The following is a 26,472-nucleotide window of genomic DNA, read 5'->3' as shown; positions in this document are numbered from 1 at the left end:
TGTTCAAATAAACCTTCTTTCCCCTTTTTGCCCACTCTTCTTCTGGGACTCCTATAATATGGATATTATTTCACTTTTTGGAATTGCTGAGCTCCCTAAGTCTGCCTTCATGCTGTAATAGTTTTATTCCCCTTTCCTTTTCATCTTCATTACTTTCTATAATTCTATCTTCTGTATCACTGATTCACTCTTCTGCTTTGTTCATGCTTGTTTTTATGGCCTCCACTTGGGTCTGTATCTCAGTTATAGGGTTTTTAATTTTAACCTGACTAGATTTTAGTTTTTATCTCTACAATAAAGGATTCTCTAGGGTCTTCTCTACTTTTTTTCATGCCCAGCTAGTATCTTTATAATCATCATTTTAAATTCTAGTTCAGACATTTTACTTATATCTGTATTAATTAAATTCCTGACTGTGAATACTACCCCCCCTTCTTTCTTTTGGGGTGAATTTCTCTGTCTTGTCATTTTGTCCAGAAAAGAAAAGAAAAAGAAAAACAATATCAACAGAAAAAAACTAAATCCTGGATGTGTTTTAGTCTGCTTGTTAAAAGAAACTAGATCCCAGGCATGTGGGTGGTTCAGATGGTTAAGCATCTGTCTTCAGCTCAGGTCATGATCCCAGGGCCCTGGGACCGAGTCCCACATCAGGCTCTTGCTCACTGGGGAGTCTGCTTCTCCTTCTGCCCTTCTCCCTTACTCATGATCTCTCTTGTACTCTCTCTCTCAAATAAATATTAAAAAGAAAATAAACTAGATCCCAAAATAAGAAAATCATACACACACACAATGAAAAGAAACAAAAAATAAAACATCTATGTAGTGTTTATGAAAGTAAACATTTAAAAAGGAATTGGAAAAAAATAAGAAAATAAAAAATAATAATGAAAGACGAAAGAATAAAAATACAAAGAATACTAGCTACTGTTTTCCCCTAGAGCTGAAGTTTTTCAGCCCTTTATGATCAGTAGACTTGGTACAGGGGAATTGTTTGTGCTGGTCTGCTGGGAGAGGGGCCCCACTGTGCTCATTCACGGGTGGAATTGCTGAGTAGAAATGTGCCTGCATTGCACAGGGAGGCAGGGGCTGGTGTTGGTGGCTGCAGACTCCACTAGGTGGCTCTCTTTCGCTCCCTGAGGACTTTAGCACTGACAGGCAGGATGAATATGGCAGGACTCTGTTTTCTAGCCCCCCAAGCTGAAAATTTGTGCCCCCCACTCTTCAGTGAGCCCTCACAGAAAAGCACTCATTCACTCTTGTCTCCCGCATTTCTGTCAGAACTCTGTGGTCACCCTCCCCATGTCCAAGCTTTTTTATCCCTAGCACCTGACTGAATTTCAAAATTCCAAAGTTTAGGGACTCCCATGGTTTGGACCCTCCCTATTCCTCCCAGAGATGGTCTTGCCACCCTTCTGCCATTTGGGAAACCTGTCTCAGGAAAGCAGTCGCTTGATCACACAGGGGATCAGTTTATGGCAACACAGAGCAGAAAGCTGGCACTTAGACTCACTGTTGTCAGCTGGCTTCTACGCTCCTGTACCTGGGAACTGTGCCACCCTTAGGTGCCACCCGTTCTTCTTGTGACGCCAGGGATCCTCAGATCATGCTGTCACACCTGGGATGCTGCCCCACTTCACCTCTGAGCACCTCTAAGCCAGGCATGTCCCTCACTGTAGGAGCAGTCTTCCAAAAGTTCTGATTTTGCACTCAGCTGCTTATGATGCTTTGTGGTTGCCTCCTTAAGCAGGCCTCCTCCCCACTGCTGTATCCTCAGCTCTCTCTCACTGGGTGCAAGTCTCTGTACCTCCTACCTTCCAAACAGTGGTTGCTTTTCTACTTTTAGACTTACAGCATTTCTTTTCTCAGATCTCCAGTTGATTTCTTGGGTGTTCAGAATGATTTGTTAACTATCTAGTTGTATTTGAGGGATGAGACAAACTTAGATCCCTCTACTCCTCCACCATCTTAACTTCCAGTCAGCCTTTGATTTAAAATAAAGTGAATAAAAATAAAATAAAATAAAGTGAATAGCACTCATATGGATTGAGAGCTAAATATTGAAGTACTTATAGCTGTCATATTATTTTCTGTCATCTAATATTTTGTGATATAGAAAAATCCCCTTTAGATGGAATTCTGTTATATATTTTAATTATGCTTTTTGCTTATTAATTTGATTTGCCATTTACTTCTTATTTAATAAAGGTAACACTGTTCTGTGTTGCTGACATTAAAATTAAGGAAGAATATTTTAATTTATTTGAAAATGAATGCAGCAATATTTATAATTTGATTTTGATAGTATTGACATTTTGATTTTTATTTCAGGAAATAAGGATTTACCCATATGAATTTTGACTTTTGAATGATTCATTTAATTTTACCAAATATTTATTAAGCATCTATCACACTCAATACACTATTCTGGGTATCAAAAATCCAAAAATGAGGAAGATTTGTTTTCTGATTTTAAAATACCTTTGCCTAAGGGTACCTGACTAGCTCAGTCAGTGGAGTATGCACCTCTTGATCTCGGGATTGTGAGTTCAAGCCCCATATTGGGTATAGAGATTACTTAAAAATTACTTAAAAATTATTTTTAAAATCTTTAAAAAGATGCCCATTGCCTAGTTGGAAAAGGTAGACCATAAAAAACTACATAATCCAACACAGAAATAATTACTAAATAAAATACTAAACAGAACAGTGTGCTAGTAAAAATAATAAAAGAGAATTGTTAATTCTGGCTTAGAAATTCAAGACAGACATCAGTAAGAAAAACTTTAAAGTAGAAGCAGGGTTTCTCTAGAAATGAGCAGCATAAAAACTCTGCTGAAGGAGTAGTCTGAACAGTGGCCCGGAATTTGTCAACAGTTCATGGTATGTAATCCATTGTAGCTAGAGTCCAGTAGGTCTGCAGGAATACAGTGAGAGATGTCTTAATATAGTTATGGAGTTATTTTTTCTTAAAATTATTTTGAAGGAACCACATCCTCCTAGATTGTCAGCAGAAGAAGCAGGGCAGAAGCAGACCAAACCAGACACTTCAACCCTAAATGTATTTCAACATCTCTCCGAACTCAAGTCATTTTTTATAGAGGTAATATCCAGCTTGGTAATATCAAAGCATTTTCTCTGTGAATTCTATACACCAATCAATGTTCCTTTTATTCTCTAAAGGGGGGGGTCATAATATTTAATCCAAAATAGTAAGTAATATTGCAATAATATGTTCTTGGTTTTTAAAACAATCTTGCTGGAAGTTTTTGTTTGCTGCTGAGTAGTAGTGAGACCTGTTTTTCTTGGCTTGCTGTCTTCTACTTCACATTTTCCAGACAAGGAAGAATAAATAATTTGATTTAAATTGCTTTTCATGACAGCTGAAATGATACGTAGAGAGAGTGTAAAATAACTCCTAATTATAGTGTCTGCTCGTTTATAAAATATATCCCAATAAGTCAGATTGTTAATTGCTAATATCAGAAGGAATAATCAAGTAAAACAGGATAGTTATTGCTATAATTGAAAGAGTACTTTAAATTCTAACGTTTATATACATACTGAATTACTTTCATTCACAGTGTAAATGTGAAATGCATTTATTTTATTTTTTTAATCATTTTTTAAAATTTATTTTCAGCATAACAGTATTCATTGTTTTTGTACCACACCCAGTGCTCCATGCAGTCCGTGCCCTCTCTAATACCCACCACCTGGTTCCCCCAACCTCCCACCCCCCGACCTCTTCAAACCCTTCAGATTGTTTTTCAGAGTCCATAGTCTCTCATGGTTCACCTCCCCTTCCATTTTCCCCCAGCTGCCTTCTAACTCCCCATGTCCTCCATGCTATTTGTTATGCTCCACAAATAAGTGAAACCATATGATAATTGACTCTCTCTGCTTGACTTATTTCACTCAGCATAATCTCTCCCAGTCCCGTCCATGTTGATACAAAAGTTGAGTATTCATCCTTTCTGATGGAGGCATAATACTCCATAGTGTATATGGACCACATCTTCCTTATCCATTCGTCCATTGAAGGGCATCTTGGTTCTTTCCACAGTTTGGCGACCATGGCCATTGCTGCTATAAACATTGGGGTACAGATGGCCCTTCTTTTCACTACATCTGTATCTTTGGGGTAAATACCCAGTAGTGCAATTGCAGGGTCATAGGGAAGTTCTATTTTTAATTTCTTGAGGAATCTCCACACTGTTCTCCAAAGTGGCTGCACCAACTTGCATTCCCACCAACAGTGTAAGAGGGTTCCCCTTTCTCCACATCCCCTCCAACACATGTTGTTTCCTGTCTTGCTAATTTTGGCCATTCTAACTGGTGTAAGGTGATATCTCAATGTGATTTTAATTTGAATCTCCCTGATGAAATGCATTTATACCTACGAATTTGGTTAAGACATAATATTCTTGGCAAGAAGAAAAAAATGATAAAAAGTGATAAAGAATAGTTTGGAAATGTGTGAAAAAAGCAATAGCTCTCGCACAATACAATAGACAGTGGAAAACTTTTCTTAAAGGGCCAGATAATAAATATTTTAGACTCTGTAGTCAAAAGGTAAAATCAAGAATGTTATATAGGTACCTATGTAACCACTTAAAATAGAACCATTTAAAAATGTAAAAACCATTCTTTGCTTACCCACAGCCTATAAAACAGATGGTAGGCTGGACTTGTACCATAGGCTGTTTGTCAAATCCTGCCTTAGAACATCATTATAATGTGTTTCTTAGGTTCACTAGCATGGGAAATCATTTTAGAATTTTTAAATAATTTGGTGTAAAAATTTTATGAAGTTTCTATTATAGTTAGCTTTTTTTTTTTTTTTTTATAATTTTATTTTTTATAAACATATATATATATATTTTTTTTTTCCCCCAGGGGTACAGGTCTGTGAATCTCCACGTTTACAAACTTCACAGCACTCACCATAGCACATACCCTACCCAATGTCCATAACCCCCCCCAACCCCCCTCTGCCCAGCAACCCTCAGTTTGTTTTGTGAGATTAAGAGTCACTTATGGTTTGTCTCCCTCCCAATCCCAACTTGTTTCATTTACTCTTCTCCTACCTATAGTTAGCTTTATACTGGGTTTTATTCAAATGAATCATGTTGTACTAAACTCTATAGTACTTTAAATGTTTCCCCATGTTTCTGAAAACACTTCATAATTAATTCTTGCCACTCCTTTCCTAGATTCATGTTTAGTGAGATATAGTTATTTAGTGTTTAACAATACAAACTCTTCAGAATCAGTTGTTTTCCCAAAGTATCTAAGTCAGTTGCCTGGAACTTGGCATACATAGAAACAGTGCTTAGAAATGATGACTATTTGGGGGCCCCTGTCTGACTCAGTCGGTAAAGCATGCGACTCTTGATCTTGGGATCATGAGTTCAAGACCCATGTTAGACATAGAGCTTAACTTTTAAAAAGAAAGATAAAAGATGACTAATTCCTGGATGTGTTCTGGGTCCCTAAGACCATCCTCAGGTTCGATGATTTGCTAGAAGGACTCAGGGTATTCAACGTATGGTTGTACTCACAACTAAAATTTATTACAGTGAAAGGATACAAAACAACATCAGCAAAGGACGAAGGCACATGGGGTGGAGTATAGGGGAAATCAGGGGCAAGTATCCAAGAATCCTCTCCTAGGACAGTCACATAGGACATGCTTATTTCTCCCAGTAATGAAATGTGAAAACACATGTTTGTCTACCAGGGAAGCTCATTAGAGACTCAACACTCAGGGTTTTTATCGGGGGCTGGTCACATGTGCCTTGTACATGCCAAAATTCCAGACTCCCAGGAGAAAATGTTGTTTACCCAATTAATCTATGAATAACGAGCTGCCTTTATCGTTGAGGACAAGTTTTGTATCAGTGTAGGGAGCTCTGACCACCAAGTTCCCAGATGCCAGCCAGGGGCCAACCTTAAAGGCAGGCCGTTCTAAGGAGACTCTTTGGAGCCTGCTATGGTAACTCTTCACTGCACATAGACAACCCATTGTTGAACACATAATCTGATGGACATGTTATACTATATTATGCAACGGTGATAAAATTATTTCATCATGTCTAATAATTTGTGACCTTGTTTTTATAGAATAATGCGTTCCAAGTTCCATCTGCAGATTCAGTGACATTTGAACCCTTTGAACCTAACATGTCACAGGGTAGTTATCCCCAGGACCAGAATCTGGAGCAGGACAAAGAACACAATAAATATCCTTGGGTGCTAGTAATTTCTTAATCCCTGTTCATCGTTGTAGGGGGAGCTATTTCCCCACTCATTCATATGAAAAGAGAAGGTCTGTCTGTAGTTATCTCTTCCTAGTTGCTAAAATGGTAAAGAAAACAGAGGTAAGCAGTGAAAGCAAAGGCCTAATAAATGGATTTCTTCAAACACCATGTTCATTTATGCTTGTGCAAGTGTAAGTTGTTCTCTTGATTCACAGAGTGAAGAGAAGAGATAGGGACTAATTTTGTATGGTTTATAATTCTTTATTTAATTCAAGTAAGTATCTTAGAATAATACCTGACACATAACATATACCCAATAATGTTAGGTTATAATTTATCTAATAAATGTGAAGTATAATTTATGAACTACTGTTACATCAAAAAACTTAGTTCAAATCACTCTTCTCTTTCATGTTGTAATAAGATAATGGCAGATATTTTCTAAGGACTTTATTTTCCGGTACTAGTGTTCCATCATTCAGGATTTTCTCACTTTAATCGGATAGATCTATGTTTTGAAAGTTAAACCCAAAAAGAACTTCTATAAAAATATAACCAGTTGTATTTGACTTATTTGGGCAATATGCTCTTATATGGTCTACATTTTCTACTTTATATTCATGTCAGCATGGCAAGGGAAAAAGAAAGATTTGAAATTATTGGCTGTGTTAAATGGTTGATGCTCCTTGAAATCTGCATCTCTCTTTCACAGCAGAGTAGTAGAATACAAGAAAATTACGGGTTTTAGAAGTTTGAAGTGTGCCACTCAAACATGGTACATAGTTCCTTTCCTACATTTTTTTAGGCTTTTTAAAAAAGTATTATTTGACACACAATGTTACATTAGTTTCAAGTGTACAGCATAATGATTCTCCTTTTCTACATTTTAATTGAGTGATATGTTTTGATAAGAGTAAAATGCTGTCTCACAGGGTTCATTCTTGTTCAAAGAAATAGAAGTTTTCAGTAACTTAAACCTAATAAAGATAAACAGAACTAGCTACTAAGCCTCTGTCTTTATTTTATAGGGAATTAGTGATGGCGTCCCACTAATAAAGGCCATTGTCCCCAAAAATCAGTCTCGTTCTTTTATGTCTCAAGGCAGTCCTGAGTTATTGGTAAGTTGACTTATATTTTTTTCACACTGCTACATCAAAATACATTACAAAAAACTTACAAAAAATACATTACAAAATACTTACAAAATACATTACAAAAAACATAGCAAAAAAAATTGAGAAAATAAATTTTGAAAGACTTCTTAAAAATAGAAGATTTCTTTGGAATTATTTTGATCAAATATGAAAATGTATTTTCTGAGGACACCTGAGAGGCACAGTCACTTAAGCATTCAGCTCTTGGTTTCATCTCAGGTCATGATCTCAGGGTCCTATGATGGAGCCTAGCATAGGGCTCCACACTCAGCATGGAGTCTGCTTGAGATTCTGCCTCCCTCTCCCTCTGCCCCTCCTGCTCATGTTCTCTCTAAAATAAATAAATCTTTTTAAAATACATGTCTTCTAGATACACAGCTTTTATTTCAATTACTTAACTGTAATTCTATTTTTTTATTTCAATAAATATGTCTCAATTTATTATTGAGTCTGTTTTTTATTATTGAGTATTATTGGTCTGTTTTTAGAACCAGAAATGGTTGTTTTGTTTTGTTTTGTTTTTAACTTTTCATTTAAATTCCAGTTAGTTAACATACAGTGTAATATTAGGTTCAGGTATACAATACAGTGATTCAGCACGTCCATACATCACCTGGTGCTCATCACAACAGGTGCACTCCTTAACAGCCACCCCGCCCTTACCTGTTTAAGCCATCTCCCCTCCCACCTCCCTTCTGGTAACAGTGTGTTTCTTGGTTTGCCTCTCTTTCTCTGTCTTTTTCCCATTTGCTCATTTGTTTTCTTTCTTAAATTCTACATGTGAGTGAAATCATATGGTATTTGTTTTTGACTGACTAATTTTGCTTAGCATAATACTCTCTAGCTCCATCTATGTCATTGCAAATATTAAGATTTTATTCCTTTTTATGGCTAAGTAGTATTCCATTATGTATAGATAGACAGGCAGACCACATCTTTATCCATTCATCAGTTGATGGACACTTGGGCTGTTTCCATAATTTGGCTATTGTAGTAATGCTATAAATATTGGGGTATGTGTTTCCCTTTAAATTAGTGCTGGACAGGGTCCCTGGGTGGCTCAGTCAGTTAAGTGGTTACCTTCTGCTCAGGTCATAATCCCAGGGTCCTGGGATCAAGCCCCATATCAGGCTCTGGGCTAGACCAAGAGCCTGCTTCTCCCTCTCCCTGCTGCTCTGCCTACTTGTGCTCTATCTCTCTGTCAAACAAATAAAATCTTTTTTAAAAAAAAGTTTTTAAATAAAATAAAAATAAATTAGTGCTGGTTATTGGTCTATTCAGATTCTATTTCTTCCTGTTTCAGCTTTGGCAATTTATGTGTTTTGGGGACTTTATCTGTTTCTTTCAGGTTGTGCGATTTGTTGGCATATAGTTTTTCATAATATTCTCTTGTAATTGTATTTCTGTGGTGTTGGTGGTTATTTTTTCCCCTCTCATTTATGATTTTATTTGGGTACTTCCTCTCTCTCTCTCTCTTTTTTTTAAGATTTATTTATTATTTTAGAGCAAGCAAGCAAGGGAGGGATAGAGGGAGAGGGAGAGCATCTCCAGCAGACTCCCCACTGAGTGGGGAACCTGATACGGGGCTTGATCTCACAATCCTGAGATCATTATCTGGGCCAAAACCAAGAGTTGGAGATTTAACAGACTGAAACACCCAGGCACACCTCTTTTCTTTTTGATTGAGTCTACAGGTTTATCAGTTGTATTATTTTTTTCAAATGACTAGCTCCTGGTTTCATTGATCTGTTGTATTATTATTATTATTATTAGTTTGTCATTTATTACTTTAGGCTTTGTTTGCTGTTCTTTTTCTAGCTCCTTTAGGTATAAGGTTAGATTATTTGAGATTTTCCTTGCTTTTTGAGGTAGGCCACTATTGCTATATATTTCCCTCTTAGGACCACTTTTGCTGCATCCCAAAGGCAGACTTTTGTGTTTTCATTTTCATTTCTTTCTATATATTTTATTTCTTTTATTTCCTGGTTGACCCATTCATTGTTTAAGAGCCTGCTATTTAACCCCATGTATTTGTGGTCTTTGCAGATTTTTTCCCTTGAAGTTGACTTCTAGTTTCATAGCGTTATTCAAGTTAACTGTAATTCTAAAGTTTATTTGGAATAATAAATATCTGAAAATACCAGAAAATTTTGTACAAGAAAAATACAATATAACATCATCTATTATAATATATTATAAGGCAGTAAAAGAATGAAAATGAGAAACAATACGAAATTGATTAAGGTATATACACTCAGGACATGTTAGTGAGTGCTTTACATGAATTTTGTAATTTAATCCACCGACAATCTGTGAGATAGGCACTATTATTATTTCCCTTCTACAGATGAGAAATTAAAACTCAAATGTAATTTGCTCATAGTTGCAGAGCTAGCAAGCAAGGGATCTGGGACCCAGGTACATGGACCAAACCTAGGTCTGTCTTATTCACATTCGGTCATGTACAAATTATAAGACAAGAGTATAGTACAGGGATAAGTAGAGATTCCAGAATTAAACCTATTTTTCTAATTATGTATATTGTGTGTTTGCTTAGAAAAAAAAGTCTAGAAAGACATACTCCCAAAAAAAGTGCCTTTCAGTGGTAGAATTCTTGTGATTTTCACCTTTAATACCTGTATTTCTTTAAGTTATATCTTCTTTGTAATCTGTTTTATAATCTGGTGGGGGGGGAACTTTTCATTATTCACTATAAGGGACGCCTGGGTGGCTCAGTTGCTTAAGTCTCTGACTCTTGATTTTGGCTCAGGTCATGATCTCAGGGTTGTGAGATAAAGTCCTCTGTGTTAGGCTCGGTGCTCAGAGGGGAGTCTGCTTGGGATTCTCTCTTTCACTCTGCCCCTCCTCCCTGTGCTCGCCTGTTCACTCTCTCTTTCAAATAAATTTATTTAAAAAAAAAGGATATTCACTATGACTGTCACTAAGAGAGAGCTTCTTAATTTCTTTTTAATACTTTTAATTTCTTCCAAATGCCAACTAATAGATGCTAGTAAACTTTGAGAAATGAGGGGGAAAATTATCTCACTAAAGAAAGATACAGAGGCCCTTGGGGGGCTCAGTCAGTTAAGCATCTGACTTAGGCTCAGGTCATGACCTTAGGGTCCTGGGATTGAGCCCCACGTTGGGCTCCCCACTCAGGGGGGAGTCTGTCCCTCTCTCTTTGCCTCTCTCTGATCATGCTCTTTCTCTCTCCCTCTGTGTCTCTCAAATAAATAAAATCTAAAAAAGAGGAAAGATAGTTGAACAACTTGTCTTGCCATGAGATATAAGATAAACTAAAAGATAAGAATAGACAATGAGATTTTTCCATTTTAAGACTTTATTAATTATTATTATTAAGGCTTAATTGAGGGCACCTGGCTGGCTCAGTCAGTGGAGTATGTGATTTCAGGGTTGTGAGTTTGAGCCCCATTTTGAGTATAGAGATTACCTAAAAATAAAATCTTAAAGAGAAAAAGAATTAATGAATTTTGTGCTTTAAGTACACAATCCCACATTATTCCTTAAATGGTAAATGCTAACATCATATGAGCATTTCGTTATTTTGTGCTGCTTTCTTTAATCTTTTATTTCATTTTTGTCTTCATATGTTCTTTACCAGATAACAGTAAACATGAATTACATTGTTGGAACCCATGGATGGCTGCCTTATGACAGAAACATTTCCAATTACTTTACATTCATCAAAGATCAAACTGTAACAAATCCAAAGTAAGTAAATGAATATTTAAAGCAAAACAGGTGCACCTGGTACCTTATTGCCAGGAAAAACAACTAAATTGATTGGTGTTATTTTGAAAGTAATACAGGAGACATGTAGATTTTCTTCCCTTTTTCCCTCTTCCTGCCTTCAGGATAAAATAATTTTTATAATACCATTATAGAAACAGAAATTAAGATACCTGGGTGACTCAGTTGGTTAAACGTCTGCCTTCAGCTCAGGTCATGATCCCAGAGTTTTGGAAGTGAGTCTTGAATCAGGCTCCTTGCTCTGCCTGCCACTCCCCATGCTTGTGGCACTCTCTCTCTCTTGCTCTCTCATTGACAAATAAAATCTTTTAAAAAAAAAATTATTAGTAGTTTTTAGGCTTGATTGTATTTTTATTGCACAATTTTACTTATAAATAAGCCTTGTGTATTTTATATAAGAATTTATTATGTACCTTAGTTAATTTTTAATTTTTTTAATTTTACTTTATTATTTCTTTTAGATTTTTAAAATCTATTTATTTATTTATTTATTTATTACCTTAGTTAATTTTTTAAATATCCAAAGGTTACATTTTAAATTCAAGTAATGTTTCCCTTACTCCGAGTTGTATTAGCTGTATGTTTATTAGGAGCGATGTCTTTTTTCCTTCTTATCCCATGCAGAACTTAGTACTGTTGTGCTTGGTACAAAGCATACCTTCAGCAAATTAATACTGAATAATAAAGTTCTAGAGCTGAACTGTCAGAATTGGCCCTCATTCTCTGTGTACACACTGAAGTGTAATAACTTCTTTTTTTATGTTCAGTTAGCCAACATATAGTACATCATTAGTTTTTGATGTAGTATTCAATGATTCATTGGTTGTGTATAACTTCATTGTGTGTCTGCAAAATCTAGATTGACTGACCTCACAGGTATTTACTTCACAGGAAAGCAGATAAAACCTATATCCTTGCTTTCATTTGAGTGAGAAATGATCTTCATGAGTATTGTTAAGTACACATTTATCTGCCTGTGCAGTAGATTCCTGGTTTCAGTTGATTTCCAACTTTCCTCATCCTGTCATATCCTTATCTTGTCCTTTATACTTTAATACTACCATTTACAGAATTGACAATCTTCCAAATTGGCTTTGAAAGGCAAGACTTAAATCTTTTCCACACCTTCACCAGTCTCAACTTCTTTAGCTTAACCCTTGAGACTATTTGTTAGGTACCTTCTTATGTAATAAAAAATATGAATACTATTAATATATTTTCTGAAAGTTGTTATCATTCATTAATGGACATTTCAAATTGAATGGTTGAACAGATTAATTTTTTTTCTTTTTCAGATTTAAAAAATAATTGGTATCAGCCTAAGTGATCTTTTAAGGAAAAGTCTAATATTTAATTGTGTTTACAGAACTCAGCGTATTATGAATGGTCCTTTTGCTCCAGGGCTGGAGATCACTTCTAAGCTATTCATAGTATCACATGATGCGAAGTTGCTTTTCAGTGCTGGACACTGGGATAATAGCATTCAAGTGATGTCACTTACAAAAGGCAAAATTATTTCACACAATATTAGACACATGGGTAAGTATTAACTTTTTTTCCCCCAAAAAGAAAAGTTTCACTTCCTTCTAACTACAAAAGTAGTACATGTTCCTATAGAAAGCATTAAAATTTACCTTCGAAGCTAAGTAGACTTTTTGATAGAGCAGTGTTAAGAGCATTATGGTTTCTTTAAGAGTATTTATGTATTTGGGATATACTAAATACTATACAAACTAAATACAGCTTTATAGTATCTGAACAATGTTAGGCTAAGTCTTTTTTAAAAAGTTAGTTGAAAACCGGTGCCTGGTTGACTCAGTTGGTTGAATACCCAACTCTTGATTTCTGCTCAGGTCATGATGCCAGGGTAGTAGGATGGAGCCCCATATTGGCTCTGCAACTCAGCAGGGAGTCTGCTGGAGATTCTCTCCCTCTCCCTCTACCCCACCTCTCTCTCAAAATACATAAATCTTTTAAAAATAAAAGTAAATAAAAATTAGTTAATAAAAATAAGAATTTTAAGACAAAGTGGTAAAAAAAAAAAATCTGTCATTGTTGAATAAGATATCACCTGCCCTATTAGTTAAGCATGAGGGAGGTAAATTACTGAAGGTAGTTTAACCTGGTGCTTCTTAGTGTTTCAGCCTTCAGTAAAAGAATAAAATATTGTGGGAGTGCCTGGGTGGCTCAGTAGGTTAAGTGTCTGACTCTTGATTTCGGCTCAGTTTGCGATCTCAGGGATGTGAGATTGGTCCCTGTCTGGCTCTGCACTGGGCTCCACGCTGGGCATGGGACCTGTTAAAGATTCTCTTTCCCTCTGCCCCTCGGTCCCTCCCTCTCTCCACACTCGCTGTCTCTAAAAACAAAAGACCATGTAGATTTCCCCCTAGTATACCTATTAGGAAAGGGAAATGGAGTCTGCTACTAATGCTATACAGGTGACTCCTGAGATGACACTTAGCTCAGGTTTTTACTGTTTAGTAAAAAATCTATTTCATATTGAGAATTTGCAATGTAGTATGTACTAATTTGGTTAGAGGTACATATTCCACAGGATTGCAGTGCTAATGGGAGTAGAAGGTGAATGGGAATGAGAGAGTAAGAGAGCAGAGAAGCATATCAAAACTTCCTGGGAATCCATTCCAAGCCACCTCACCCACTGCCCGGACTCCAGCAGACATTTCCCTGCCCTGTGTATACTCTTCACTCTCAAAGCTCTCCTACTTGAGTTTAACACTGCTTCTTTTTTTTTTTTTTCCATTTTTTAAAAATTTCTTTTCAGTGTTCCAAAATTCATTGTTTATGCACCTCACCCAATGCTCCATGCAGTACGTGCCCTCCACAGTACCCACCACTGGGCTCACCCAACCCCCCACTCCCCTCCCCTCCAAAACCCTCAGTTTGTCTCTCAGAGTCCACAGTCTCATGGTTCGTCTGTCTCCCCCTCTGATTTCCCTCAACTCACTTCTCTCCATCTCCCCATGTCCTCCGTGTTATTCCTTATGTTCCACAAGTAAGTGAAACCATACGATAATTGACTTTCTCTGCTTGACTTATTTCACTCAGCATAATCTCCTCCAGTCCTGTCCATGTTGATACAAAAGTTGGGTATTCATCCTTTCTGATGGAGGCATAATATTCCATTGTATATATGGACCACATCTTCCTTATCCATTCGTCTGTTGAAGGGCATCTTGGTTCTTTCCACAGTTTGGCAACTGTGGCCATTGCTGCTATGAACATTGGGGTACAGGTGGCCCTTCTTTTCACTACATCTGTATCTTTGGGGTAAATACCCAGTAGTAACACCGCTTCTTTCCTGAGGTGCTTGGCTGGCTCAGTTGGTAGAGCACGTGACTCTTGATCTCAGGGTTGTAAGTTTGAGCCCCACATTGGGTACAGAGATTACTTAAAAATAAAATCTTTAACATTCTTTTTTTTTTTTAAGATTTTATTTATTTATTTTAGAAAGGAGGAGTTGGGGAGCAAGAGGGGCAAAGGGAGAGAGAGAATCCCAAGCACTCTTAGCACAGAGCCCAACTCAGAGCCTGATATCACAACTCTGAGATCACAACTTGAGCCAAAGTCTAGAGTCAGGGTGTCTACACCCAGGTGCCCTAAAAATAAAATCTTAAAAAAAAAATACTGCTTCTTTCCTGTGTCACCCTTTGCCAGTGCTTTTCTGTTGCCATTCTTACACTTCTGCTAAAACAACTGATTTAGTAATAGTTAGACTATAAATTAAAATTGCTCTTAGAGCTCTATTCAGAAAAACCACACCATTTCATCCTTTGTAATTCCTTTTTTCTTACAGATATTGTGACTTGTTTAGCTACAGATTACTGTGGAATACATTTGATTTCTGGTTCCAGAGATACTACATGTATGATATGGCAAATAACACAACAGGTAGTTACACTTCATCTTCCTTTCTGGTGGGACTGCTAAAAATTATTGATTATTATTTTCATCAACCGTATTATACTCTTCATAATGTTCCTTCAAGAAAGTGTCCTTTTTCTTTATGGCTTTTAGGTTTTCTACTTTGCTTAACAGTCTTTCTTCTCCAAATTTGTTAAAATAATTACCTAAAAATTTTCTTGTAATATTTTTCTTTATTTTTTTTTACATTTGAATCTTTAATCCATTGGTAATTAACTTTTCTTTAAGTTTAATATAGAGTAAGAGTGTAGATATATACTCTATATATAATTATAAAAGAAATACCATGGCAACTACTCAAACATTCTATATCTATATATAGAAAGTAATGTACAAACAAAACATGCTAAACACAGGTGAAGACAACAACTCAAGTATAGAGAGATCTCTGCAATAAAATTGTGTTATTAGAAGAATATAATATCAATTCAGTAAAACATGAAGGACCTCAAAGATGAAATTATACAATGGCGTAATAAGATGAAAAGGAGGGGCACCTAGGTAGCTTAGTCGGTTTAACATCTGCCTTCAGCTCAGGTCATGATCACAGGGTCCTGGTATCAAGCCCCACATCAGGATCCCTGTTCGGTGGGGATTCTGCTTCTCCCTCTCCCTCTACTGCTCCCCCTGCTTGTGCTCTTTCACTTTCTCTCTCTCTCTCAAATAAATAAATGAAATATTAAAAAAAAAAAAAAAGAGAGAGAGATGGAAAGAATTGTCACCTGGGTAGCTCAGTCGGCTTAGGAACTGACTCTTGATTTCAGCTCAGGTCATGGTCTCTGGGTTGTGGAACGGAGGAGCCCTGCATCCAGATCCACGCTCTGTGGGGGTTCTGCTTCTCTTCGTCTCTTTCTGCCCCTTCCTCCCACTCACTCATGTGTGTGCTCTCTCTCTCTCTCTAAAAATAAATAAATCTTAAAAAAATTAATAAGATGAAAAGGGTGATTGCAGAAGAATCAAACCAATATTAAAACCAATACCATTACAAATAAAATAAGTAAACTCAAAAGTAGAAACAAGCAACAGAGTTGATGTGGCTGAATATCAAATTATTAAAATGAAATATTTAAAATAATTAAGTTCTATAAAATAAGTCACAGAGATACAGCATAGGGACCATAGCTAATATATTGTAATAACGTTGTGTGGTGACAGGTGATAACTACACTTACCATGGTCAGTATTAACATAATTTACAGAACTGTTGAATCATTGTTTGTATACCTGACATTTTAAGTCAACCAAAAAAAAAAAGAAAGAAAGGACATTTTATGTCAACCAAAAACAAAGAAAGAAAAGTATTCAGAGAAAGAATATGAAGTTTATTTGTAGTACAGGAAGAGCAAATCTGTGGGTGAAAAGGACAAAAAATACACCTGTTAGAATTGATCCAATGCAGTCAACTTGGAAATGATTCAGATTAAGTTTTGGAGCTTCAAAGGACTGAGAATAATTTGAGAATCCAAGGAGGAACACAAGAATGAGTCTTGTTATGAATAGATGCTGTGGTAAGAACTAGTTGCAATATTACTTTTCGATTAGACAATTTAAATATAGTATAAACCTTTTTGTAGAAAATAGCCTACTGGAAAATTAACCTTTGCTTCTCTTTTGACATTAGGGAGGTGTTCCTGTGGGCTTAGCATCTAAACCCTTTCAGATTCTGTATGGACACACCGATGAGGTATTGAGTGTTGGCATCAGCACTGAACTAGATATGGCAGTGTCAGGATCAAGGGTAAGATTTCACCTTTAAGAAATGCTCACTTTTTTCAGGGTGCCTGGGTGGCTCAGTCAGTTAAGCATCCGACTCTTGATTTTGGTTCAGGTCATGATCTCAGGGTCATGGGATTGAGCCCCACCTTGGGCTCCATACTCAGTGGGGAGTCTGTTTGAGATTCTCTCTCCCTCTCCCTCTGCCCCCTGTCCCTCACTCTCTCTCTAAAGATAAATAAATAAATCTTCAAAAAAAATGCTAATTTTTTTCTACAAATTGAGAAGGAATATTTATATTTAACTATTTTCATACTTGTTTTAGAGGCACATATGTTAAAATTAGAATGGCAAATTTTCTTCTAGGGGGACTGGTAAAAGTATAGGAATTCTTTATTGTTTGTGTGGGACTTTGCAGAAGTAGCATAACACAGAAGAAACTTAAAGAGACTGGATTCTACTTTGGTAATTTACTGGTCTTATTAGTTACAGAAAGAGAGCATCTCATGAAATAAAATACTATTTCAAATTTCAAGATTGAAATTTTTCCTAAGATAACGTGAGTCCTTGGTAGAATAATCATTTTCTGAGTTCATTTCCTGTATTTATTTATCTGGCCTTCTTTTTTGTTGTTCTGTTTCTCTTTTTTATACTTACTATTTTCTGTATGTAGGATGGCACTGTGATTATACATACCATTCAGAAAGGTCAATACATGAGGACTTTACGGCCACCTTCTGAGAGTTCTGTGCTCCTGACTGTTCCTAATTTGGCTATATCTTGGGAAGGACATATTGTTATCTATTCCAGCATTGAAGAAAAAACCAATCTCAAGGTATCTAACAGTTACATTCAGGAGGGCTAGACTATCTATAAGCCTGTCTTTTTCTTTCCATGTTATACTGTATATATGAGGCATTTTGATGAAGAACACCATATTTTTAAAAGGATATGTTCCTTTCATCTTTTGTTTATTCTTTACCATTAGATGGACCCCATCACAGTGTTGGCCTCATGTTCATATTTTGTTTTAGGGATTTTTATTGACCTATATAATATATGATTGCAAAAAGAATTTCTGGTTATGTGGGACTTCAGAAGTTTCAGTGGAAATTATAACCAAATTAAATTCTTTTTGTACAGGTTGGGTATAAAGGAGCCATGAATTATATTCCTTTTCTTTCCATGATCAAGGTTTTTAAAAAATTAGAGCACTGATGGGGTGCCTGGGTGGCTCAGTTGGTTAAGGTCATGAACCTGGGGTTTGGGGATTGAGCCCCAAGGTGGGCTCCCTGCTCAAGGAGTCTGCTCATTCCTCTCCTTCTGCCCCTCACCAGGCTTATGCGCCTGCGTGCTCGCTCGCTCGCTCTCTCTCAGATAAATAAAATCTTTTTAAAAAAAATTTTTTTAAATAATAAAATTTAGAGAACCGAGGGCCTGGTGGCTTTAATTGGTTAAACATCCAACTCTTGATTTCAGATCAGGTCATGATTTCAGGGTCGTGAGATTGAACCCTGCATTGGATTCCCCACTGAGTGGCGAGTCTGCTTGGGATTCTCTCTCTCTCTCTCTTTCTCTCTCTCTCCCCCTGCCTCTCCCCCACTTGCATGCCCATATACACATACATTCTTTCTTTCTTTCTCTTTTTCTCTCAAAAAAAATTTTTTTTTTTAATTTTTAAATTTTGTTGGTAGAACATGAAACTCTTGATCCCCAGGTTATGAGTTCAAGCCACACACTAGGCGTAGAGCTAACTTAAAATAAATTTTTTTAAAAAACTGTAGCTTTAAAAAAAGTTAGGAGAGTCTTTTTGTTCTGTGTTAAAAATGTGGGGCTTAAAAAAATGTATTGTGGGATTTTTTTAGGCTGAGTGAGATTTTAATTCTTTTGGAGGGATGAGAGTCCCTGTTTAATATTTATTTACTTGGCAATTACTTATTTAAATATTTTCTTAAAATATACAGCTACTTCTCATTTAAAATCACAGTAATAATATTGTCTACACACTTTTTCTTTAAACATAACTAACTGTAGGGGCGCCTGGGTGGCTCAGTCGGTTGAGTGGCTGCCTTCTGCTCAGGTTGTGATCCCAGATTCCTGCTCGGTGGGAAGCCTGCTTCTCCCTTTCCCACTCTCTCTGCCTGTGTTCCCTCCCTTGCTGTGTTTCTCTCTGTCAAATAAATAAATAAAATCTTTAAAAATAATAAAAATAAAAAATAAACATAACTATATGTTTATTTCAAAATTTTAAGTCCAGTAGTCATTCTGTTATAGTCACAGTTTTAATTGCCAGTATTAAAACCCCATTTTCATATGAGATCATTAAATTTTCTTCATCTAATCTTTACAGGATAAGAATGCATTACATCTGTTTTCCATAAATGGCAAGTATCTAGGGTCCCAAGTCCTGACAGAACAAGTATCAGATATATGTATCACTGGAGAACATATTATCACGGGCAGCTTACAAGGCTTCCTGTCCATAAGAAATCTCCACAGGTAAATAATAAGATTCTTTGAAGTCTGACTTAAGAAAAGGTGGTAATAGGGGCACCTCACTGGAGCGCGCAACTCTTGATCTTGGGGTTGTGTGTTCGAATCCCATGTTTTATGTAGAGATTACTTAACAATAAAATCTTAAAAAAAGAAGGAAAGAGGGACGCCTGGGTGGCTCAGACGCCTTCGGCTTGGGTCATGGTCTCAGGGTCCTGGGATCGAGCCCTGCATCGGGCTCTCTGCTCTGCAGGGAGCCTACTTCCTGCCTGCTTCTCTGCCTACTTGTGATCTCTCCCTCTGTCAAATAAATAAATAAAATATTTTAAAAAAAGAAGAAGAAGGAAAGAAAAGAAAGAAAAGGTAGTAATACTTGCAGCCTAGAGTAGAAATCAGCAATCACAGATTTCTAATCTTTTGTAAAGTTTATCATTTATTGTGAACCTGTCATTTTTAACAACTCTGAAAAAAATTGGGGAAGCTAAATTATTTCTGGATTAGTAAATGAAATATATAGGTATGTTTTAAAAATGTAGGAAACTTTATGTTATGTGTATTTTAGCATAGTAAATTTTTTTTTTAAAAAGCCAGAAAAAGAATTTTCATTGTGCCAAGCCTGGATTATAGATTTGTAAATTTGTTCAATTATAGTTTGAATTTTTACAAACTACAGCTAGGTCTTAAAAATTGTTTTTAACTGTGGCAAAACAATCTAAAGTATTTTTAAGGCTAATGTATCTGTTCATGATTGTGTATTATGTATATGTAAAATTGGTGGGGAGTCTTATTATTTAAAGCACTGAAGGAAAAGGATGTTTAAATAGTGGATATGTTTTTAAGTTTTATATTCTTCATATTTACTAACATATATACAAAGCACTGTTATTCCTTTTATTCCTAAATATATCCTTTCCTCCATTTTTAAAAAATTTATTGTGGTTTATATTTATATTTATATTCCTGAGACTGTCGTGGCCCCTCCCAAACCTTTCTTATAAATCATTTCCTGATCCCAGGGTGTTCTCTCTTACCACATTCATATCAGAATCACTTCTGTACCAACATCCTTTCCCCATTTTTGTAATTCTCTTCTTAGTTTTGTCATTCTTTCTCCAGCAGTAGAGCACTGAGTCCCTATTTGAATCATATCTTTCCAACATTTTCTTTTACAGTATTGTTAAGAGAATCCCAGATCAGTAGTGAGGGGAAAAAAAAATAGAACCCCAGATCAGAAAAATGAATGAGATCTTTTAGCAGGTTTGTCCAAACATAGTGTGTACATCAGAGGATTCTTTATTCTTTGATCCTAAAAGCCATGGACATTTTCCATAATTGAGTATTGTGTTATGTTTTTATATCATTCTGTTTTTAAATATTATGTATTATTTTATTATGTTTTATCTTATATGTTTATATATTACATCTTTCTAAGACAAGGCAAATAGAACAGTTTTATCAACCTTACTCCCCAACATGCACACGAACACTTTTTGAACTTTTTCCTTTTTATTCTACTTTAACTTTTTAATCAACAAAGTAAAAATCATTTCATGAGAGATCGTATATATGGTTAGAAGAAAAACAGATGTTGAGACTAGAAAAAAAAACAGTATGTATTTTAAGTAATGCTGTAATGTGGGCCCTTGGGTGAGTCATTCAGGCTTTCTGAATCTAAGTTACACATCTGTAAAATTAGAATGCAGAATCAGATGATCATTAGGTTATCTTCCAAGTATAAGAGTCTCTGAATCTATTATGTATCCATGTAATTATGTGTGTGTTTTATTTCTCTTTTAGTTTGAATCTCAGCATGAACCCATTAGCCATGCGAATGCCTATCCACTGTGTTTGTGTCACCAAAGAATACAGCCATATTCTTGTAGGATTAGAAGATGGCAAATTGATTGTAGTGGGTGTTGGGAAGCCAGCTGAGGTAAAACACAGCATCAAGAACTTCTTTTCCCATACTGTTGGGGATTCCTTTGGTTCTCCTTTGTTCCAGCTGAATCAGAAGTCTCCATTATGGATGAACAAACTAAAAACCAAATTTGATTTTTCAAAGGGCAGTAAATGAAAAGGGCATAAATCTAATATTCAAGAGTGATGTTTATATTGTGATATAAGTGAAAGCACATATTTGGCGGTTTCTATCCCTCTATATGAATAAGGAAGTTCTTTTATTATCTATCTTTCCAAATCTAGATTCAAGAAAGTATTTGGATTTCTAATACATAAAAGCCTTTATAAAAAATGAAATATAGACTCCAACAATAAAACTGTATACTTTACTTTCAACAAGAATACCAGAATTAGCAGAACAAATATGCTTAATTCTCAGTGAGTTTCTTGTACTTAACTATAGATTTGCCAGTGGCTTATCAATCACTGAATATTCAGATACCATAAATCTGGTATTGTTCCTTCGAAAACTTAGTGGCTATATTCCAAGTAATTTAGTGATTCTTCTAGAAAATTTCTTTTATTATATAGAGCCAAATTAAGCATTATAAATTTGTACTGATTGCATCAGTCTCTTCTGAGAAATCTAAAATAATGTCAACTCTTGGAATCATTTCAAGAGAAGACACTAGTGAATAACACACTGTCACTGGTTTTAATAAATCTACCACGGGTCATGGGGGCCTTTTTGTTTTATATATATTTTAAGGTTTTGTTAGTTCTTATACTCTTTTTCAAGATATTATTGTAACAAAACAGAGGTCTTATTAAATTGATATTGTCAGTTACCTTTAGATTAACAATCCCCCAAACAATGTCAGCAAGTCCATATCTTGGTATTCACTTGTATTTAAAACACTTTAAGCACTTTTTCTCACTGAGTATGCTTCACTTTTTTATTTTACTGATTTTTTTTTAAGTGAAGTGACCATTATGTGCACACATTTTCTTCTAAAAATTGATTGGGGAAAAAAACCCTAAATAGCTTCATTTCATAGGCCTCAGTCAATGTTTTGTACTACTTACTAAATAAGTTTTTTGTCTTCACTGAAAGATTTTTGTAGTCTACAACACAGAGAATCTGAATTATGTGTAGATTTTGAATAGGAGTATTTATCATTTTATGTCTTTGGATGTATCAGCTGAAGTATAGTTCTACTTTAGTATATAATTGAACACTTAGAATCTTGCATAATTGAAATATAATTGTATATGACAGTATCAAAATTAAATCAAGATTTAGGTATGAAAAGATTTTTATTTCAATATCTGAATTTAAAAGATCAAAATCTTGATTAATGTGTATTTTAAGTCATCAGTTTTATATGTTACATTCTCAGTACAAAATTTATATTTATAAATAAGGTGGTAATGTGGTAATAGAGTATGGAAACAATGTTTCTGGAAATACATCTAGAAATGAAAATGTAAAACAAGCATCCCAAAGTGTCTTTGCATGAGACTTGATTTTTTTTTTATCCCTTCAATAAGTGTACCTTAGAGAAGGATAACCATTGAAAAAGGGTGGCAGATGAATCACCATTAAAAAGTAGGTTGCACTTGGGAAAGTAATTCTGACATCATAATCATATGCTTAGACTGAGAAATGTTTCCCACATGGGTTCTTTTTTTGCCCTACCTAGAAGTTTCAGCACTTTTAGAGGGGAATTTATTCACCAGTTGGATTAATATTTAATAATTATTATATTCTGAGAAGTGTGGCAGGTGGTAAAAATTTAATGATGGACAAAATGTGATTCTTATCTTCAGAGAACTGATGCTATTCTTGTTTTCTAAATCACATTTTATCATTCTCTTGTTAAATATTATCTTTTTAAATTCTTATATATCAAAATATCCTGAAGTTATTTTCTTTTCATCCAAACATTATTTTACTTTCTTCTTATCCCTGTGACAAGCATTAATATTACTTAGAATACAAGAGGAGAAAATACTCAACTTATGTGTCTTATTAAAGTAAAATTTCAGAAGATTATTTTAATATAATAAAATATACTTTTGTTAATTAAAAAAAATTTTATTATGTTCATTTGGCCAACATTTAGCACATCATTAGTTTTTGATGTAGTGTTCAACAATTTATTAGTTGCATATAACATCTGGTTTTATTAATTTATAAAGAAAGGGACTCTGGTAATTTGGACAAACTGGGACACTTAATTTTATAAAATTTAGAATTAACATTAGCATTAGACCTTTCTTAGTTGAAAGACAACCAACGCAGAGAAGCCTTTCTTTAATTACTATTAATCACGAATGACTAAAATGTTAATTATTCTGTTAACAAAACTACATTCTGCATTCTACAGAATCGGTGTCTTGTATATCAATTTCATTTATTCTTTTTTTTTCTTTCTTTTTTCGTAATAACATCTATTCTTTGTTTCTCTGAATTACTTTAAACAGATGCGTTCAGGTCAGCTTTCTCGAAAATTGTGGGGATCTAGCAAGCGACTCAGCCAGATTTCAGCTGGAGAAACTGAATATAATACTCAAGATTTCAAGTGATTACTATTTCCATCTTCTGTCATGGATAAATGAAACTTGATTTATTGCTTTGGCACTTTAACCACATCTCTCAACTCTCTGAAATATATCTGGGCTTTTATCACTGAAAATCGCTTAGGGATTACCAAAATTCAGTATGCTATGTGTATATAAAGACATTGGTTGTATTATTATCCACTTTAAAAATTTCTGGTTAACATTGAATCCAGTCTTATTGATTGATTCTTGATCTACACCAAGACGGATTTGAGAAAATACAATTGAATTAGATTTGTGGTTCATTCCTGAAGATCATTAGATCCATTGGGGAAAAAAACTTCCAAAAATGAAGAAGTTGTATATAATTCCATTATTATCCGAAACAGCAAAATGTAAGGTATTTCTAAGAAGAGTACAGATGATTGGATAGTTGAGAGACATGGCTTTTAATGTATTCTTTATTTAATCATTTTCCTGTTTACTGACCACCATATTTAAAAATTCATCAGTTTATTTATGGAACTTCTGATTGGGGTAATATTTTAAAGGCATCTGTTGCACACTTGGATTTTCAAAACTCAATGTAAATTCCAGGTTTTCATGATAAGTTGAATATAAGACAGTTGAAACCGGCATTGGGTCATTCCACTCCTTAGCATATTACTAATGAGAACTTACTAAAATACATTATTATGCTTAAATAATAAAGGTTAAGTAGGAATAAGAGAAACAAGAGATATATTTTGCAGATATATTTCATTAGTAGTATAATGAAGGAAAAATGCTGATTATGATTTTGACAGGTGGACCCTTTAAGTAGCATTTGCAACAATTTGTATTTGCGAAGTTCAAAATTTCTTGGCTTATTCCTTACTAAGCAAATACTGTGTCTTTCCCCGTAATTAGAAGTGTTAGCAATGATACCCAAATACATTAACATTTTTACCTACAACTTCCATGTGATTGATAAATGAATTGAAAAGATTTGTATCACTTAAACCTGTCATGTAGATACAGTAATTTTTAAAAACATTTCTATTTCATGTTATGTATAACTTCTAAGATTATAATTAATTTTATTATACATAGTTAAGTATTACATATGCTTAATATTCAATATTTTAAAGTAAAAAGCTGATAGATTTATTTTGGAATTCAAAGAGATTGTTAAACCTAGTGCTTTTATAAGGTCATCTTTGGAGTTAAGTCAGAGAGCTTTTTCAACTATAAGTGTCCTTAATCTGAGATTCCATGGGTTTGGGGGAATTTATGAATCCTCTGAAATTGTATGGAAATTCTGTGTTAACTGCATTATTTTCAGGAGTGCATGTGTGACTTTCATAAAGGGGTCTGTGATCAGAAGGGAAAAAAAGACTTCTCACAATAATAGTTTCTTATAATACTCCTTTTTATTCCACAAATCATAGATTTCCTTACATCTAGTTTTCTTCTCAATGGCATCTTTAAGAAACTTTCCCTCTGTAATTCTTCTCTTCGGTTGTCCACAGTATTTAATACCATTTTCTTTAATCCTATGAGTGAGTAAAACAATTAAGAGAAGTACAAGATTCAGTTTAGGGAAGCTTTTTGAATAGATATGATCTGTTTCAGTCAGGACTAATAATTTATAAAAGAATTTTCATTCCAATTATTTAAAATCCCCTGCTTTGTTCAGTAAAAGAAAACAACACCACCAACAAAAAAACGGTTATATTTTAGGTAAATAGCACTGAAATAAACCAATGCAGCAATTGTAAAATAGAGCATATATAAATGTGAAAATTTCCATTTTAAGGACTTAAGAAATTTCTGATGAAAATGTCTCAAAACAAGTCAATAGAGATAATTATTTATTGAGATTTGTTGCTTCTATTTATTTCATTCAATTTTTTATATTACATTTTTTAGGAGGTTTCAGGTCATCAGAACCAACATGATTGACTTTTGATATTTTAAATGTTGATTTTTTTTTTTTAACTGTTCTGAATCAAAATGTTGGAAATTTTTCTTTTGCTTATTCCTCTGGAAATTTTGGTATAAGGATGTCTTCTTTATTTTTAAGGTTACTTAATGTTGATTTTGGAATTATTTTGGATGAATGCTTACAAAAATTACAAAGAAGTTTAACTTTTCAGGGCAAAATCCCCAAATTTATGGTGTTTTACTTTGCTGCTCTTTAGATGGAAGAACCAAACAAGCAGTATTCATTTTGTAGCACAAATAGAAGACCCTTCGTTCACAGTAAAATAAACATCCTACCTGGACTAGCAGTAGATGCTCACAACTGTGGAATGCTTCCTTATATTAGTTTTTCCAAAAAGTAAAAACCAAAAATGTAAGATTTTCAGGAAAATCTACGAATACTAATACTAGTCTAGGGGAATGGAACTGTGTTCAGCTATTAAAGTAAGCAAATATAGTAAAATATAAACCTCTATATGAAAAATATAAACCTCTTCTAAACAGTGTAGCCCACTGAATTAAAAATGACTAGATAAAATCACTGGAAAGATATACTTTGGGGGATTCTGGTATATTTAGGTGTATCCATAGAAGATGTTTCTATTTATATAATGGGAGAAATGAACAACGGTATGATTAGAATAGAATAACAGGTGATTTTAGTTCATCAGTATAATATCTCAACTTAGCTGCTATGAAGTTTGTTATCT

The 26,472-nt window shown here is 34.7% G+C and overlaps 1 protein-coding gene across 1 annotated transcript in view; it reads left to right on the top strand.

The window, feature by feature from the left end:
- NBEAL1 (neurobeachin like 1) overlaps positions 1–25,811 on the top strand; it is a 187,229-nt gene extending 161,418 nt beyond the window's left edge. The window contains exons 47-56 of the mRNA XM_032860042.1: positions 2,984–3,100; positions 7,289–7,378; positions 11,037–11,146; positions 12,552–12,724; positions 15,000–15,094; positions 16,749–16,865; positions 17,514–17,675; positions 19,191–19,339; positions 21,131–21,266; positions 23,720–25,811. Coding sequence (XP_032715933.1) covers positions 2,984–3,100; positions 7,289–7,378; positions 11,037–11,146; positions 12,552–12,724; positions 15,000–15,094; positions 16,749–16,865; positions 17,514–17,675; positions 19,191–19,339; positions 21,131–21,266; positions 23,720–23,821 — 1,251 coding nt within the window. The 3' untranslated portion in view covers positions 23,822–25,811. The remainder of the gene's footprint in view (positions 1–2,983; positions 3,101–7,288; positions 7,379–11,036; positions 11,147–12,551; positions 12,725–14,999; positions 15,095–16,748; positions 16,866–17,513; positions 17,676–19,190; positions 19,340–21,130; positions 21,267–23,719) is intronic.
- The last annotated feature ends 661 nt before the right edge of the window (positions 25,812–26,472 follow it).

The sequence above is a fragment of the Lontra canadensis genome, unplaced genomic scaffold (assembly GCF_010015895.1).
Source record: "Lontra canadensis isolate GAN:19392208 unplaced genomic scaffold, GSC_riverotter_1.0 scaffold18, whole genome shotgun sequence".
Classification (NCBI taxonomy): Eukaryota; Metazoa; Chordata; class Mammalia; order Carnivora; family Mustelidae; genus Lontra; species Lontra canadensis.
The sequence above is the reverse complement of the archived record's forward strand: the minus strand, read 5'-3'. Positions and strand labels throughout refer to the sequence as shown.